General features: G+C 48.1%; 2 protein-coding genes across 2 annotated transcripts in view; both read left to right on the top strand.

Annotated features, from left to right (window-relative positions):
• Nucleotides 1-10,883, top strand: part of LOC139057261 (glutamine synthetase 2 cytoplasmic-like) — a 29,390-nt gene extending 18,507 nt beyond the window's left edge. Inside the window, exons 3-6 of the mRNA XM_070535143.1 lie at nt 709-858; nt 1,945-2,072; nt 6,262-6,464; nt 9,810-10,883. Of these exons, the coding sequence (XP_070391244.1) occupies nt 709-858; nt 1,945-2,072; nt 6,262-6,464; nt 9,810-10,101 (773 nt within the window). The 3' untranslated portion in view covers nt 10,102-10,883. The remainder of the gene's footprint in view (nt 1-708; nt 859-1,944; nt 2,073-6,261; nt 6,465-9,809) is intronic.
• A 137-nt stretch (nt 10,884-11,020) lies between these two features.
• LOC139057260 (uncharacterized) lies at nt 11,021-18,851 on the top strand. The gene is made up of 3 exons (XM_070535142.1): nt 11,021-13,038; nt 14,989-15,146; nt 15,227-18,851. The coding sequence occupies exons 2-3, from the start codon at nt 14,989-14,991 to the stop codon at nt 16,608-16,610; spliced, it is 1,542 nt and encodes a 513-aa protein (XP_070391243.1). The 5' UTR covers nt 11,021-13,038; the 3' UTR covers nt 16,611-18,851.
• The last annotated feature ends 549 nt before the right edge of the window (nt 18,852-19,400 follow it).

The following is a 19,400-nucleotide window of genomic DNA, read 5'->3' on the forward strand; positions in this document are numbered from 1 at the left end:
TAGCAACTTCTGCACGACTGTAGGTCTTTCTGCAGCTAGCAACGCACTTCCTCCTCTTCCTCCTTTGTTACCCCTGACCCTTAATTTCAGAGCGGTGATTGAAGTTCTCTATGACTTCCCAGTTTTCACACAATGCGTTTCATCAAAAATAGATCAAGCAGAACGATGCCAAGACTTTCTCGCTTCATCGCTCACTCTATAGATTTGCATTGATAGTGGTTTTCCATTATGCTCCCCCTCCCCCCTTTTCTTATTTTTCTATGATGGTTTTTCTTGGCTAAGATTTTCGTATAGCCGGCCCTTCATGATCAGTTCCCACACTTCGCAGGCAACATTAACAGCTGCTGATTCGTTGTTGATGTGTATATTTTGAGCGTTTCTTAGGAAATTACTATTGTTATATAAGAACCCAATTCTAATGCTAAATACTAATTTTACTGTGATGCATACTTCCACACCTGAATATGCAGACGTAACTGTTGCGGTACCTCGCGTATGAAAACGCAACTCGCTGTTCAACTTGAATTGGGGCGTGTCTTTTGAGTGGGTGCTCTGGCAATCTTTCAGCAAGTGTTTTACAATTACAGGTCCTTGGTTCACACAGGGAAAGCCTTTTCAGTACTTCTCATAATTCTCCAGTGTTCCTTCAATGCTGCACTAATGCACTGTTGCGCATAGACACCCGTCACCGGCCATCTTCTATTCCAGAGACCAACACTCGCCACTCATGCGCTGAGGTGATGACGAAAGCTGCCGGCCATGCACCATGGTTTGGCATCGAACAAGAGTACGTGCTTCGAGAGAAGGATGGTCGGGCGCTCGGCTGGCCCAAGGATGGACACGTGATTAGGCCGCTGGGTATGTACACGGCAAGAGCGCTTGTAATAACAGGTTATGCTTCCTAAAAGGTTTTAACGGTGGTGTGCTTTCAGAGCGCACGAAGCCGACAGCGGGATACTTCGGCCAGAATAACGCAGTACGTTGAACACGGTTTCCTGTTCTGTCAAAAACACGACACAGATCGTCAAAATCAGTAAAACAAGTTCCATGGCATATTGATCCAAGATCACTGTTCTTATATAAAAATCTATAACCATGGTCAGCTAGTGCACTGCGGAGGAGTTCATGACATTAAGGAGCTTCAGATGCAAACCTCTGGGAGCCTTGTGTTAGCTTATTCTGTCATAGGTATCTGTATACTTGCGCGGTTTACCGCATGTATGAAATGATGTGCCGTGCTCACGTCGCAAACCGCGTGAGTATACCACGTAGAAATTTTTCACCTGCATGACAAGTTGACCGAATATTTACGCGCTTCGAAAAGTGTTGTCAAGGAAAATGGGAAATGCCAATGACGTCATGGTAAATTTACGGATTTCGCAGAATATTATAGTATTACTATCCTCACCAAGAAAAGCCCACAAAAATAGGAAGATTGAGTTTACCTCCGGAATTAAGAGCAATGATTATTTCTTTTTTGTTGTTCTTTTCGTTCTTTGTTTTTCGTGTGTGTGTGTATAGCCAGTTAAGCAGTCGCAAAAGCACACATTCACGATAACTGCACTGGACGCACTTTCACAGGCAAACTGGCACATTTGTAAGTACAGAGCTGATACCCCATTTTTCCTTAAGGTTTCTTTAATGTCCCTTTAATGGCTTCTCTCGTAACAAATTCCATTGCCCTCTCTAACACGTTGCTTCTTCCCCAGCCTCTGAGATCAGGCAACGTGCTCGCGCCGCCTGATACCGGAAGCCATGCTTCTCCACGCGGTGTGCCTCGGCTGTTACTGTAACCGCAGAACTGCCTCGCGATTGTGTCTGTCTGCCATCAAGTTTTCAGGTTTTTTTTTTTTTGCAGATATAGGGAATAATACGCCGCCATAAATAATGCAGCGCAACATGATTGCGTCAAACTCGTCTTTATTAATTTTTTTTGAACTTCAGGGCCCTTCTACAACGGCGTTGGAGTGGAGAACACCGTCGGAAGGCAAATCTCGGATGCCCACCTCAAGGCCTGCGCCTACGCCGGGGTCAAGCTAGGCGGCAGCAATTCCGAGGTCGTTCTATCTCAGGTGGGATGCATGGCTCGGAGTATGACCTTTTTTTCTGTGATCACAGCGCTAATTAGCGCAACGTTGCGTCTTCGTGTTTATTCAAAACTATATATAACATTGTAATTAACCATATTCTTTATAATGCCCGGCTGTACTAAAAAAAAAGAAAAATAGACTGGCAAACTGTTAATTTCCCTAAATGAGATATTTATGTCACAGCCATTGCACCTATGGGCGCCTTTTGTTGTTGACAGCTCTCACAACTGGTACAACGGACATCAACGCACGGGCTCGCTAGTGTGCGATTATCAAAATAATTTGTAAAATGGAAGCGAGTCGTCATGGCTATCTGGGCGTTAGCGCGCTACTTTTAGTCGACAGGAAGCTTGGCACTTTTCGTCGTGGATTTTGCACTAAATAACTTGTCATATGTATGTTCTGGTTTAGTGTATTGCTTATCGCCGCAATACCACTCATTTCGTCTAACAGAAGACGACGTTGTCATCCCACCTCGATCACGTACCCTTGTTTCGGTAGCATGTGACGTACCGTTTCATTGCGAAGGCGTTGCCGACCATATAACCCCGTTGTTGTTCACTCATGGTATCTCGGTCGCACGAGGAATCGTAAATGTCACCGACGGGCGCACGAAACTGTTGCTAACAAATTTTAGCGCAGAGCGACGGCGCCTTCCAAAGCGCACAGCTGTGGCTTATTTTGACGGTGTTGCGGATGTTCGCGGCTGCTGTTCACTACTCGAAGAAGCGCCTACGCGAGACCCAGCTCCTGTACTTGACGTTAGCACTGCTTTGTCGGAGCACGAACGAGAGCGGCTTCTTACGCTACTGGCCAAATTCAACGTCTGCGTTGCGTCGACGTCCAGCGTCGGTCGAACACCTCTAACAAATCCCCAAATAGTTACAGAGGATACGGCAAAACCAATTCACCAAAATCGTTATCGTGTTGCTCCCAGAGAACGTGAAGCCATACAACAACAAGTGACAAAAATGCTTAAAGACGACGGGATCCAACCATCAATGAGTCCTTGGACATCTCCTGTAGTTCTAGTCAAAGAAAAGGACGGCAGCTTGCGTTTCTGTGTGGACTACCGTGAACTAAATCATGTGACAAAGACATGTACCCGCTTCCCCGTATAGACGATTCACTCGACAGGCTTCGACACGCGCGTTACTTCTCTTCAGTGGATTTAAAAAGCGGATATTGGCGAATCGAGGTAGACCCGAGAGATCGTGAAAAAACTGCTTTTGTGACACTAGATGGCCTATACGAATATAAGGTCTTGCCTTTTGGCTTGTGCTCTGCCCCTGCTACGTTCGAACGCCACATGGACACTGTGCTTTCAGACCTGAAGTGGAAAATCTGCTTAGTGTACCTCGACAACGTCATCGTGTTCTCCGCAACATTTGAAGAACATCTCGAACGCCTTGAAGCAGTTCTGCAGTACATCCGGTCCGCCGGGCTTACCCTGAAATCGGAGAAGTGCCACTTTGGCTTTGTGGAACTACAGTTTCTTGCTCACATCGTCAGCCACGCAGGTGTCCGCTCGGATCCCGAAAAAATTGCCGCCGTCGCAGTTTCCCGTACCATCCGATAAAAAGGCTGTCAGGCGCTTCCTCGGCCTCTGTGCCTATTACCGGGGGTTTATTGCAGACTTAGCTCGTATTGCGTCGCCGTTAACTCGCCTGACGAGAGACGACGTTGCTTTTGTATGGGGCGGCGAAGAGCAAGGTCCATTCAACGACTTGCGGGAACGTCTCCAGACACCACCAGTGCTTGCTCACTGTGATGAGACCGCTCCTACTTTGCTCCACACTTATGCAAGCAATGTTGGCTTGAGAGCTGTTCTTGTGCAGCAGCAGGAGGGCACAAAAAGAGTACTTGCCTATGCAAGTAGAACACTCTCACGCACAGAGGCTAATTACTCCGCGACTGAGAAAGAATGCTTCGCCCTAGTATGGGCGGTTATGAAATTTCGCCCATATTTGTATGGCCTCTACTTCACAGTTATCAGCGACCACCATTCACTGTGTTGATTGACAAACATTAAAGATTCTTCGGGACGACGTGCGCGTTGAAGCCTACCGCTGCAAGAGTTTGACATGTCTGTGAAGTACAAGTCGGGGAAACGACATACGGAGGCTGACTGCCTGTCTCGATCGCCGATAGAGTCGTCTGCTCCACCCGAAGAAGACTCGGCATTGGTTTGTGTTCTGGACACATCCACCATCGCGCAACAACAACGGGACGACCCTGAGTTGCTTAAACTCATCAATTACTCAGAGGGCAGATCTGCGAAGCCACCTAGACTTTTCGCAAGAGGACTGTTGTCGTTTTGTTTGCGGGCGAAAGTACTTTACAAACGAAACATTACTTCAACCGGGTCCCCCTATCTGCTCGTCATTCCTGCAGCTCTTCGTACGGAAGTACTTGAAGCCTGTCACAACGAGGTGACTTCTGGTCCCTTAGGCTACAGGAGAACGTTGGCCAGAGTGCAGCAGAGGTACTACTGGCCGAGACTTACCACCACCGTGAAACATCACGTTCGCACTCGACTGCCAGAGGCGCAAGTCGCCCCCGTCGAAACCAGCCGGCCTCCTACAACCCGTCCAGGTTCCTAGAAGACCATTTGACCAAATCGGAATGGATATATTGGGCCCACTTCCTACTTCTACTGCAAAGAATCGCTTTGTTATTGTCGCAACCGACTATCTCACACGTTACGTTGAAACAAAGGCAATCCAGAGAAGCACAGCAGCCGAGGTGGCGCGCTTTTTCATTGAGCATGTTGTATTGCGACACGGGGCACCAACCGTCGTAATAACAGACCGAGGAACCGCATTGACGGCTGCACTTTTAGATCACGTCTTGCTGCTAAGTGGAACGGCTCATCGGAAGTCAACCGCCTACCATCCACAAACCAACGGATTAACAGAACGCCTAAACAAAACAATTGAAGACATGCTCTCCATGTACGTGGATGTTGAAGAGAAAAATTGGGACGACATCCTACCTTATATCACCTTGGCATATAACACGGCGAAACAAGAGACAACGCGGACGGCTCCGTTCCCCCTAGTTCACGGACTGGATGTACGAACGATGTTTGATGCAATGATTCCACTCGACTTTGACGACACTTATCCGGACGCCGATGTGTTTACGCAACGCGCAGAAGAGGCTCGCCAGCTCGCACGCTTGCGGATCTGCCAGCAGCAAGACTACGACGCAGGACGCTATGATCTTAACCGTCGAATGGTAATCTATGACGTCGGCGATAGGGTGTGGGTTTGGACATCCATACGAAAACGAGGCCTCTCCGAGAAGCTGTTGAGAAGATACTTCGGACCATATCTGGTATTGCGCCGACTCAGTGATGTCACGTACGAGGTCGTCCCCTGTAGTCCCAATTGTACGCGGTGCCGCACGCACCATCCTGAACTTGTGCACGTTGTCCGCATGAAGCCCTATGTGAGCGAATAACTATGCGAGAGACTCTTGCTTGCGCGAGTGAGATTTCTGGCTTAGCATCGGGGTGACACTCTTTTAGGGAGGGACAAATGACGCGTGTATTCTATGCAGAAGACAACGACGATGAGGGCTTTAACGGACTCCGTCTAGTGGGTGGCTGAGATTGGGTGAGGACGAAGAAGACGGGCCTCTGTTCCGTTTGTTTTTGAACAGGTTGTCCTGGTGTTCTTGAAGAACGTCTCCCTGTCTTCTGTCCGCGTTGTACCGCGACAATATATTACGGGAGATCTACTTCAAGAAAGAATGCAAAGCAGTTACAGATCACAACGCTACCCTACCCACTGTTCAAGCGTGCTCACACCAGACACCCCACCCTTATTTCTTCCCTATAGCATAGGATCTTCTCCGATGATCCATCATCATCAACTGATCTCGAGTAATGTATCTGCACTATGAAAGTAAAAATAAACTCACGCGAAGTTCGAAGTTATGCTGCGATGGCTCTCGCACTTCCGCGTATGTGTTTATTTCCTCGTATATATATATATATATATATATATATATATATATATATATATATATATATATATATATATATATACACACACACACACTTTAGCGTTACGTCTTGTTCTATAATGCAACGTGTGCCGGCCTGACATCATTCCATCCTTCACAACGTTACGACGACGTACGACGACTTATTTCTCTTCTGTAGTGGGAGTACCAAGTGGGACCACTGGAAGGCATCGCGGCGGGCGATCATCTGTGGATCTCCCGCTACATCCTCGTGCGTGTGGCAGAAGACTTTGGCGTGGTCGTCTCGTTCGACCCGAAGCCCTTCGAGAGCGACGCTCTCTGCGGCTCTGGCGGACACATCAATTTCAGCACCAAGGACATGCGCAAGCAGGGAGGCCTCGAGTGAGTGACGCCATTCGGCTCTCTTTCTCTCTTTTCTTTTCCTTTCTTCTTTTTTTTCTTATTTGCTGACTGGTTTCCGCGCATTGTGTGCATGCTTGACGATGCACGTACTACGGGTGACGCTGGAGAATGCGGGAAACGTAGCCTTTTGTCGTCATCCGCTCTTCTTTGCCCTTGCTGCACCGGTCGGGCGTGTTAACTGCCGATGATAGAATGTGTAAGCGCGAACGAAGAAGTAGAAAGGAACGAATAGACAGTGACAGCACTTCGTTTCTGTTTCTTTCTACGTTCTCGTTCAGTTGCACTTACACATTCTGTCATATACTTAAACCAACTAGACCGCCAATGTTGTTGTTGCTAACTTCACTGTTGTTAACTTCACGATTGCAGCGCAACGAGAACTCATCCGCTCACGGCATTCCGGTAGCACGTACTCTATGGCCTCTCCCTCTACGTGTATAGCTCCAGTTTCCTTCTAATCTGCTGGCTGGATTTTGTTTTCCTGGGAAGCTTGTGTACATCATATCATTCCATAGATTTAATATGCATGGAGTGATTTTTTAACAAGTTCATGTTGTTAACTGCTACACGGCCACGATGATAACGGGAGACGACGCCCAGGAGGACGAGTAACCTTCGCGGTCTAACGTTGCCTGCCATGCATACGAGGCTTTCTTAAAGAAAAAAAGAAAAAGATAAAGCACATCCAACTCGCACCGTGTAACCTTTGAAAAACGCATCTTTAGTGGAGGAGTTATTAAATGTTATAAATTTGCCCATTTCATTCCTGCGTCATTGGCGTAAAGGAAAGTGGCGCTCTTGCGCACCCATCCTCTACGCACACAGTGTGGCAACTCTCTGCCGTATACTTCTTCATTTTTGTCTTATTTATTTTAAATGTAACACCGGCTTCTTTGCTAATTCTTGTTGTTGTTGTGTTGACCTGATTGATTGTGGCGCATATCCAAAGGGGGGGGGGGGGTATTGGCCATGAATCGGTGGTTAAATTAGGTGTATAAAAACAATTCCGACGTTGGAACTTTTTTCTGAGTGTCAAATAGCAATCAGAAGAAAACCATGAATAAAAATAACTTCCGGTGTGAGCACGGGCCACAGTATCAACCCGCGGTGATCATCTCAAAGATCTAGTTTGACTGTGGTACGATAGAAGTATGCGTGTAATTTTGGCCCGATGGTAGAAAAGTAGGCAAAGAAATGTCAGGAAGCTTCGTTTTATTAAAGGAATTGTGCTGTTGATTACGTATATTGATTTCAATGAGGATATTTAGGTATCATTTGTTTTACCACTGAGTAATTCTGTAGAAAGCAAGACGAGGAGCCTGGGCTCCTGTAAGGGTAGTAAAGATCATAGTGCTGTCCTGCGTGCGATCTGTTCCGCAAGAGAGCAGCACCCAGCCAGCTATCAGTCTCGGCATATGTCCCCCTTGTTAAATAAACTTTTTCCAAACACGTACACTTGAGCACCATTTTATACACGTTACAATTAGTTTATGTTTAACTGTGCTTTTCCGTGGGTCTTAGTTGTTATATATTAGCGAGTGAGGACTCGGACACTACTTTGAGAACATGCCGTGCATACAATCTTTCGTTTCTTGTACATGTTATCGTCCTGGTGGAATTATGCCGTGATTGTGACTCAGTGTTCGTATCGTCATTTGTTGAAATAAACCTGTCTAAGCTCACGAGCTCTTTAAGATCATGACCGCGTGTTGATGATGATGTTAATTTCCATACTATGGCACATACTCGCAACGGGGAATTAGCAAAGAAGCGGACGGTACACTTAAAATAAAATGTGTGCAATGTGGACTTTTTGTGGCATATTCCATTCTATTAGTAGCTTTTCAGAAATCGGTATCCATGTCATTGCCTGAATAGAGAGGCACTGAAACCGTTTGCATGGTTATAAGCCCTGCGTTGAACCTCCTCAGACTGTGTTCGAAGATATGCGCGGGGTCGACATGTTGGCCGACACAGCACGTGAGCCACTGCTGCCATAATGTGGCAGTTATTAGGTGTCTCGCAACGCTGGTCTGATGAGGAACGCTGCGAACTGCATCGCACCTCAATGGTGCCCAATAGGAGACAGAAGGAATGTCTTCAGCGTTTCTAGGTTGAAGTGTATACCGTCCGTTCCGCTATGACCACTCTATGCACGCGCCTCCACTGCGCGTCCCTGCAGACCTTCGAATCCTCGACTACAAGTGCGCCTTCAATGCCGTAACAGCACGGAGACGGCGCGGACGGGCCTCTAATGTCCATATAATTGATGCCGCAATAAAAAAAGTTTCCGACCCACCACTTAAAATGCTGGCCGGTCAAGCATATGGTCCTGGTTGAGGAGCACCGTTACGCGCATATTGAACAGAATGAGTCTTGTAATTCCCGAATCCTCGTAAATCTTTTTGAAATCACTTCTGGATCTTTTCGTCCTATTACTTTTCATCCGTCCCGCTGAGTGGCCGATTTCGGCGATAGCGGGGGTGCGGCTTCAGGCGAGCCAATGCCAAAAGGCAAAAAGAATGGAAAACGAAGGGAATCGATACATAAAAATGAGCCGCGGGCCCTGCTGTTTCTGTCATATTCACAGTAGAAAATGTTCTATATATAGTACATGCGTGCATATGGGAAATATTATGAAGGCGACAATCAGCGTGAACCTCCCCTCCATCTAAAACGCCACAACTTCGGTGATTGTATTAAATGCATGAGTTTACAGCAATATTAGAAGCAATACAAATATATATATATATATATATATATATATATATATATATATATATATATATATATATATATATATATATATATATATATATATATATATATATATATAAACGAGAAGAAAGGGGGTTAACCAAGGGGCCCGATTTTTATTAGTCATATCATAAGAAGCCAACAAACATTGACACCAAGGACAACATAGGGGAAATTACTTAATTGTGCATAATAAATGAAATGAAGAAACGATAAATTGTAGAAAATTAAAGTGGATGAAAAAGCAACTTGCCGCAGGTGGGAACCGAACCCACAACCTTCGCATGCTTCTTATGATATGACTGTGTGTGTGTGTGTGTGTGTATATATATATATATATATATATATATATATACACACATCGTAAAGAAGCACAGCCTTAAACATCTGGAAGCTGGAAAATCAAATGCGAGAACGTAAGCAGGGCACGGCCATACGCATTTACAGTCGCGTCGCACCGCACAATCGCTTACGCCCGCTGCAATTTCCTTTCCGTTATACTGAAACAGAGTGTATGCTCAGCTGGTCGATCGCGTAATTGACAGCTCACCTTTTTCATCCTCGCAGGCACATCAAGGGCGCGCTGAAGAAGCTCGAAGTGAACGCCGATGAGCACCTGAGGATCTACGACCCACGCAAGGGCGGCAACGCCAACCGACGACGCCTGCTGGCCGGAATGCTGGCGACGCCCAGCGAGAATTTCATCACGGACACTTGCTCACGAGAGGCCAGCGTGCGCATACCGCGCCTCGTGTGCGACGCCGGCCGTGGGTACCTCGAGGACCGGAGGCCCGGTGCCAACGTCGAGCCGTACAGCGCCACAGCGGCCATCGTCAAGACCGTGTGCCTCGGAGCCTAGATGGCTGCTAGCTCCGCCTCGCTGCCCATCCTAGTTTCAGCCTGCTGGGGACTGTCGTCCCGAGCACGCGGTGTAATGTTTAAGGAAGTTCGCTCAAGAGAGCTTGCGTGCACTGTATACGCTTTCGTGGCTATACGGCGCGCCGAGTTAGCGCGTTGGTAAGAAATGGAACGCATCTTCGTGGCTCTTTCTGATGGTTGCGAAGGAGCCCCAGATTTCCCCGACCATTCCCCGCGTACAATCCTACAGTACGTTACAGCCAAAGATGGCGGTTCCCCCTTGGCATCCGATGACGTTACCCCCAAGCGCAAGGAGAGCCACTCTTTCTGGGGATTCTCACGTTTAATAACTTGATTAGAAGAACGAGCCTGGATTTGTGTTTAATGACGATGATGACTGGAACTGCAGCAATGTCACTGCATGACAGGTATTTTCGTTTAGTTTTTTGCCCGACATCACACTTCGTTAATCGTCGTCGGGTTGAGCGCGGACGTCGCTTCCGCTGTCATATCGCGATTGAAGCGGTCCAGTGTGTTGAGGCTGCATGTAGGCTTCGTATACAAAGTCCGAATGTCAACGTATAACTCTGAGCACGTGACACTTCACGTGGCGACTACCATTTACCTAATAACCCTGGCTTGGAGGTGATAGCAAGGCGACCGCCACTTCTTTGAAGTGACGCAGATGGACATGCATGTGCGGATGATTTTATAATTGTGTATTCGGGTCACAAATTATGCTTGTGCCGGTATTTTCCAAATAAAACCTGATACAAATAGCGATTCCATGATGCTCAAGTGCTATGAAGGCGCCGCGCCGTACAGAAGCGAATCAGCCTGGCGATGCCAGTCAACTCATGAGCGCCCACTCCTGTGCAAGAATAAACAAATGGTTTCTGCGGAAATCCGCAAGGTGAAAGATTCTCAAGATATCTGAAAGTTGTAAAGCCCAAGGCCAAGCATATTTCCTTTCCTATTTTACGCAATTTGAGACCTTTACCACACAGGACAATTAAGAAGAGCGCTATATACGTTTAAGCTGCATGCGTTCGTGCGATGTGCTTGATAACTAACGCAATAAGCGGGAGTTTTTCATACGTGCAATACATCGTGCAAGTCTGATTACCTACGTTGAAACAATAAACGCCACGCTTTTTCAATACTACATGGTACCCACGTAATTGTGCACATCTCGTGAAGGAATATGTACCGGGCAAGCAAAAAAGAAACGCAACTTCAAATTATGAGCAACTGGTTCGCGCCAGTTGATCATATACACGTTGACTTTAAGGAACTTTGGCAATCAGCAACAGCGCGGTGCAGCGCTGCACATTTCTTGTTTCCATCCTTTATATGGCGAGAGGGCCAACGTAGTTATACCTGCGGCACCGTCACGACAGGTGTCGCATACACTGCCACATGACTTCATGCTGCGTCTTTATTTTAAACACACTCTGTTTCCCTAAGACATATATTCACATTAAAGCCGACTTTCGATGGGAAGACACGCACACATACATATACACACAAAAAATCAAAACATACAGCTGGTGCCCAAACCTTGGTCATTTCTAGTTCTTTAATCGTGCCTTGCATTGCAATCAGTGTGCAAGTCCATGCCAAAACACAGACATTCTTACCAGCCTTTGTAAAAAGTCCCCATTTTTCAATTTACATGCCTTGCTTTTGCCTTACGTGATAACAACAGTATTGTTGTATGCATAACATGGCACTTAACAACAGTTTTCTATATATGTTAGTCCCATAAATTTATCTCTGATCAGTGTTATCTTTAGATCTAGATATGAGAGAGAGAGAGAGAGAGAGAGAGAGAGAGAGAGAGGTGACAAAAGGACGGAAACATCGGCACAGCACGACTGTTAGCTTTCTATTTGAAAACATTCGCCCCGTGTGTTAACATGATAACAGATGCAGTTGTGACGTGATTGGCCAAAGAGTAAAAGAAGAAAAAATGGAGAGACCACCTGTTGTTTACTCTGAGCAAAGCAGAGGCGGACATTCGAGACGTCGCCATTTTCAGCATTTCTGCGTCGTGTTGTCTGAGCGGAAGGCATTCACGTTGCACTGCTAAGCACGAGGTCGCAAGATCAAATCCCGGCCACGGTTGCCGCATTTCGATCGAGGCGAAATGCAAGAACGCCAGTGTACCGTGCATCAGTTGTACGTTAAATAACCCCATGGGATCGAAATTAGTCCGAAGTACCCCGCTACAGCGTGCCTCATAATCATATCGTGGTTTTGGCCCACGAAACCCTAGAATTCAATTTCAAGATACTGATCCTTGCTGTAAGGCCACACGCTAAGGACTGGCAGAAGCGCGATCTCAGAGAAAATTTTACATGCATTGTGTATTTGACATGCATTGCTCACACGTCATGGACATGTTTCGTCAAGCCGGGATTAAGCGCGAACGAAAAGTGAGTTAAAGATAAGGATAATCTTCATTTCAGCGTGTGACATTCTGTGTGGCACTGATGCTTTTAATTCACTGATGCTGAAGCTCTCTTCTATTCAAAGGCCTATTGCGAAAAGGTATACCACTTTGGAATCATATTTAGGTGCGCGTTGAAGAATCCCAGGTGGTAAAAATTAGTTTGGCGTCTCCCATTACTGTGTGCCACATAATCAGATCATGATTTTGGCATGTAAAACCCCAGAAGACAATTTATGTATTTAACTTCAAAATGAACTAATTTCGCGAAGAAAACATTCTATACGTTTTCCCTCCCTCGCGCATGCTCCGTGAACCGTGGCGTGCGATGTGTCGAGTAACGCTGGCCCCACGTCGCCTCTGCCACGGGTGTACGACCGAAGGCCAGGAATACAAGCGTGCTGTATGCTTTGACAACACCGTGGACTTGATAACCTCGAACAACGTGGTTTCAATCAAGTGCGCCACAATCATTTGGGCCTCAAGGTAAGAGCAAAATCCTTAGCTCGGTCCCGGCCAGCTACAATTTTACTACTCAAGTAGTCCGAAAGATTAGAAAAACACAAAAATGTATGGCTCGTATAGCCAATGTGCCCAAAGAACGGATAGTTAATCCAGAGTTACAGCAAAACCAAAGTTCGGAGGGGGGGGGGGGCAAACAAGTTGTGCATTGTCGTGGTTCCAAAAGGCTTAGCATCACTTAGCAGTTAAACTGGATATGTAGAAGAATGATAAATCATGTTTGTTCTTGTGACTGCTACGTGCAATGATTAGTGCGACAACTTGCAAAAGCTTAAGACAATATATTAAACAAGGTGTTTAATGATAAACACTGTGCAATTGCCAATTAATTGTGCACATATAAACTGCTACTGCTGTCACTATGTTACACAGCCGCCTCGCAAGTTAGCGGACCACGGGTAGTATTCCCGAAATACACCTATGAGATTTGCCCTTTATATTGCTGCGAAAACATGCTACCGCAATTACAGCGTTTCGAAAAGTCCGCATTGTGCACGTAACCGCGACAATGTTTCTCATCAACGGTCCTGCAGCGCGCTTCTTCCTTAATGGACCCGGCATTGAGTGAACGCACCCATGTATATACGAAGCTTATACCAAACTTTATTGCTATATACGTAAGGAACACTCGATTTACAGCATGACATGGATCAAAATAAGGCATTCGAGCACAAACTTTGCGATATGACTATGTCTATAGCTCGGCGCTTGTCTGATCAGCGAGTTCGCCTAAAATATGCCCTTTCAAGCGCTCGTCGCACGGTTTCATTTTAACGCGATAGCGTTAAGGAGCTCGTGTCGCAGAAAAGCCAGTGTCGTCGGCGTCGGGTGTCGGCGTCGGCGGCGTTGACCGTGAGCGATAAATCACGGCAGGCGCTTCATAAATAAAAAGCAACTTCCAAGATTGGCCCGGTGGGAATCGAACCCGGGTCTCCGGAGTGTGAGACGGAGACGCTACCACTCAGCCACGAGTTCGATGCTTCCAAGCGGTGCAAACGCGCCTCTAGTGAATGCGGTGTTGCCTTCGAAACGAGCCGTGGAAAGTTATACTGCGGTGTATATCGGTAATTATGAACATGTAACGTACAGAAGTCACAATTACACGAGTTGCGAAGTGCGTTTCCGCTGCATTTCTTCTGCGCTTTCCGCACACGCAGAGCCATCTTGCGGCAAACACAGAAGACCCCCTCCTCTCAATGTACGGCGCTGCCCCGACAGGAGGCGCGCCGCGCGCGCATTGGGACCGCTGCCAGGCGCGTCGCGGGACTCCCTCTCCCCTGACGACGCTTCGCCGTGCTCCCGGTTTAGATTACTATCTATCTCTCTGCCCGTGCCGATCACGACGTTTGGCTGGCGTAGATCGTTTCCCCTCCGAGACACCGAGTTCTTTGGTTCGTTTCGTTCGCTCAGGCGCACGTTTCGTTGCCGCGCCGAACGCTGCGTTGCTCGACGCTCACCGCGTGATAGGTGGGCGCTAAGTCCGATGCGGGGCGCATCGTAAGTGATTGCTGTGCCATAGCGCATTGTCTTATACCCCTTGGCGGGTCGACGGGAACGCTGTCGCGTCCCACTCTTGAAGGCGAAGCTTAAGCGTCCTCCAATTTTTTTTTAAGCGGTTCTGGTACTGAACGACGCAAAAGTACACTCTGCACCAAGCTATAGCGCGATGGCGAGGACAGGCTTGCCATCGTGGAAACACATCCACCGGCACGCGGTTGCTCCGACGGGCCGGACGCGAGGCGACCTTCGGCGTTCGAGCCTGCCCGCTAGGGGACCAATCAGCGATTGCGTCGCGAGCGGACACTTGAGGTAGCCTCGTCTATAGCGGCTACCTCAGTAAGCACGTGGCAGCTGGCGAAGTTGTCGGTTACTGCACCTGTATCTGCCCCCGATCGTCCTCTTTTTCTGTCGCAGATGTCGGCGAAAGTGCTCAACATCCACAAGAAGACGAAGAAGTTGATCATGTGTATGGCGCTTAGGCGGTCACCGAGCGCTGAGCCTTTGTTGGAAAAGCCGGCTTGCCAACAAGCAATTATGCGGGCGGACAACCCGACACCCCTCCCTGCTGATGCGTAAGCATGCATGCCCCTCATATATGTAGCTTACAGCCAAACGTCATCGCCGATTCAGGATAGGTTGTTCTTTCTTCCAGGCCGCACGTCCTGCGCGTCGAGCAGGCGCAAAGCGCCCTGAAAACAACGCGCCGAGCGACCTGGAACACGTACATATCCCGGTTGGACCGGGACCAGTACACGGTGTTTTCCTGTTGGCTCCTGCTCGTCACCTCCGTGGGCCTGTTCATCGTCCTCCTGCTGACGTTCGGCAAGCAGTTCTGCATGGTCGTGTTTCTGTCCATAAGCGGCCTGGTCGTGCTCTTCGTGCTTTTCGTGCAACCGCCCGAAGGCACGCTCAGGCGCCAAGCCCTGAGAGACGTGCTCGTGCGCCGCGCGACCGACGTCGGCCCAGGCCCCGCGGTCGCCTCGGTGCACAGCCAGGAGAACGTCGTCGTGGCGTCTGCCGCCGCCTCGGGCTCTCCCGCCTCTCTACACCAGAAGAAGAAGTCCCCGATGGGCCTCAATTTAGTGGAGTCGCCCTCCCTGTCCTCTGCGCCCATGTACCAGCTGCGCAAGGCCAGCATGATGTTCGAGAAGTACGACGAAGCCTGCCACGTGGCCCTGCCGCCTTCTGCGACCAGTCGGGCCCCGCAGGAGACAACGAAGCGTGGTTTCTTCCGCGCTCTCATCTCCCGGATTCGGAAGGGACACCTCCAAGTGAACCCTTACTACACGACACTCACTGAGGACGCGCTCAGCATCGAGGAAGGTGCGGCCGAATCCACGACCACGAAAGCGTCGGCGCGGCGAAGTTTTGACCGTGGCAAGGGCCCCACGCCGGAGATCAAGAAACGCATCGGCTTCCAGGAGGATCCACTGATGGAAGGCGAACAGCTTACGGGTGCGAACACTCCCCCTAGCACCCAGAGCGTGTCCAGGCGCCAGCGCAGGAGTCAGTCCATACGGCCACTTAGCGATACTGAATTCAGCAGCCGCGGCAGGCTCGACCGAAGCGCTTCGGTCTTCGCCACCGTCACGCCGGGCTCATCCGCGCCGGGCCTGAGGCCCCTCAAGAGCGGCGTCAAGGGCAGCGTGACGCCCAAGTTGGGCGCGCCCACCAAGCGTACGACTTCCTCAGTCGCGTCGCGGCGCACGGTCAACTTCACGGGGGTGACGTCGCCTGCAAAGAAAACGTCGTCGCCGCCGCGAGCGCGCATGGTGGAAGAATGGCACAAGGTGGCGAATTCTTCCGTCTCCACAGGCGAGGAAGAGCCCACGATCGAGGAGTGCGTGTTCGTGAGCGATCGCAAACCACGCGAGACGACCACGACGCACACCAAGGGCTCGTCATCACGCAAGCGACGACGCGGACCTCAAACCAGCTCGTCGTCGCCAGACATGAGGGTGGGCTCTAGCAGGACGTACATGTTGCGGGACTCGTTCGACGGCTACCGAAAGATCCACCACGTGTGGAGTAAATGACCGGCGACGCATGAACGGCATCAACGGAGGGCTTGACGAACACGTGGGTGATTTACATCTCGGAGTGCGTGGTGAACAGCCGCTGCGAAACGCACATTTTGCGCGAGCCAGTGTGGTGGAGCGCTCCACGGCTCTGCTGGGCGTCGAGTTCTTGAGCAATAGCGCGTCTCCTTGTCGAGTCACGCAGATATACCAGCACCGTGAAAGCGGCGGCTCTATATTAGCCCTGGGAGGTCCTCCTGCTAAACCTCCTCGCCCTTCAGTTATCATATTATGTGGATATGTTAGGTACGAATGAGCGTGCCATGTAAATTGAGAAAAGAAAATACGTTTTTTCGAATTTTAAGCGAGAGCCGGCGTAGACGAATGAAAAGCATAGCAACGACTACAGTACAATTCCCTTTTGTGTCATTCATGCATGGGGGGAATTTGAAGGAAACAAACTGAAGAAAACAAGGCAACAATTTAGAAAATCTCGCGACACGCGGAACGCCGAAATAGCGTTATTTCTATCATGTGATGCCATATCTTATTCACAGCCCTTTAGTTCTAGGCAACCAAATGTGCGCGTCATGCTTCATCCCCAGCTTCTTCAACTCCTCCCTTCTGTCGTTAAGTTCTGACCTTGTTCGATGCACCTTTCAAAGATCACTTTGTTCGTCTCCCTATATATCTGCTTTGAAAGACACGGCAGAAAATTCTGAATTTGCAGTATTTATACAATAAATGTGGCCGATCTCGCGCGCTCCTATTGCATTCGTAGCATGAAACTGAGGTTACTGAGACGCGTATTAGTAAGAAAAGAAACTCGCCATGTGTTGTTCCAAATTGGTGAATGCGTATCTTTGTTTTGTTCTGTTATATAGATTAGATTGGACAGGTTGAGGTAAACACTACTTTAGCTACCCCTTTTCTCCGTTTCCTGTTGACTAATCTCAACGAGTCCGCTCGCCACGCTGCGCGAGGGCTTACAGACCGCGTGGTGCTGGGCAGCCAGACTTGGAGGTTACGTACTGAAGGGATCATCTTTTCTCATACAACAAACTCACGAAACACTTTTACTTGGCGCGCAGATCATACCCGCCTCCGCACATTAATAATAATAATGATAATAATAATAATAATAATAATAATAATAATAATAATAATAATAATAATAATAATAATAATAATAATAATTTCCCTCATGAAGTGAGGGAGTACGGTAAGAAAAGCTGACAAGTCAGCTTGACTAGATCCCAGCTACCCGGAGTACAAAATACAAGAAACAGAACACTTTTGGGATGACAACTTAAAAACCACAAACAAATAGTAATAGTAATGCAGCATAGTAATAGTATAATAGTAAAGCTAAACACACCCCAAGCTCTACCTGAGGCTCTTGCAGACGGGGACCTATCGCAATCGCCTATCAATAAGCAAAATATTTCCCGAAGCCTTGGCTTCATACACTTATCCGCGATGCGGAAGCGTAGCAGACTTAGAACATATTCAATTCAGTTGAATTAAGCTTTATTCAACATCTGCCAGATGTTTGGAGCACGGACAAAAATGCTTTTTGTTCGAGCTCTGGCGGGGCTTCGCGTTACGCAGTGGTAAGGACAACGCCAAACAACGTTGGGACGCGGCTCTCCGTAGCCACGAACTGGAAGAACAGACGTGGGCCGTCCATCGGGTCCGCGGTACGGCTGCAGAGCTGGGCCTTTCGGTCCCGATGGGGGAGCGGCCCGCTTAGGGCTAGGAATCCAGCGCGATCTGAAGGACCTGAATAAAGTTTTACATACCATGCCATATAGAGCAATAAATAAATGAATAAAAATAGTAAATAAATAAATAAATAAACTAACGAAGACAACAGCGCCGCAACGTATAGTCTACGTGACGCCAGTCCACGCCGTTACCGAATTTGTAGTCCTCATGCGTTGGTGCAACAGTCATTCACATGTTCAGTGGATCGTAGGTCCAAACACACAGCTCTGCTTAAGTTGCGTCCACAGCACAGAGCATCACTCCATACATAGCTGTATACCGGGATACTTATCGCAAACTCTATTTCACACTAATCGTTTTTGCGGAACGCACGTTCATACAGATTCTAAATTGAACGAGTTGGTGCTCCTTCGTTATTTCTGCAGTTGAAAGGACGAAGAGACACGAAAACTGAACCGCGCGTGGTCCTGTCGTTATAGTTCCTGCGTCTTCGTTCTTTGCGCTGTAGAAGTATTGCACATTCAGACAATAAATGTTCTCCTACACCCATAATTTCAGTCTTCAATGCGCGAACATTGACGAGAAGGGTGGCGAATATAGATGCGTTCTTTGGAACAAATTAAAACAGAAAAATTGCAGGCGCATCCAGCCTTTGGCGATGATTGGCGACGTCAATGCCATTAGCAATATTTCTTATGATGGGGGTCTAATTGGTGATTATGTGTTTTATATGTTATGATGAGTATTACAAATAGCCATGTGCCCCGGGGCAGCGACCCAAGTTGGCGTCGAAGAGGTTCATAATTGAAGAGAGGCACATACCCAGGTGTGTACTACACACGTGTGCAATACATATACGACACGTGTTTACAGAAGTGTTCCAGGACAGGGTCGCCGTTTTCTATACATTGTTATTTAAATCGCCAGAGAACACGAACCCAGTTACAGATAAACGAATTACCACATATAAATAGATTATGAGTGCATAAACACATTGTCTGTGAGCACACGCGTTTTGATGCGAAGTAATATTGGGATCGATCGCCGTGTTTCTTAGTACATTGGGTTTCGTAGTATGGT

The sequence above is a fragment of the Dermacentor albipictus genome, chromosome 3, assembly GCF_038994185.2.
Source record: "Dermacentor albipictus isolate Rhodes 1998 colony chromosome 3, USDA_Dalb.pri_finalv2, whole genome shotgun sequence".
NCBI lineage: Eukaryota > Metazoa > Arthropoda > Arachnida > Ixodida > Ixodidae > Dermacentor > Dermacentor albipictus.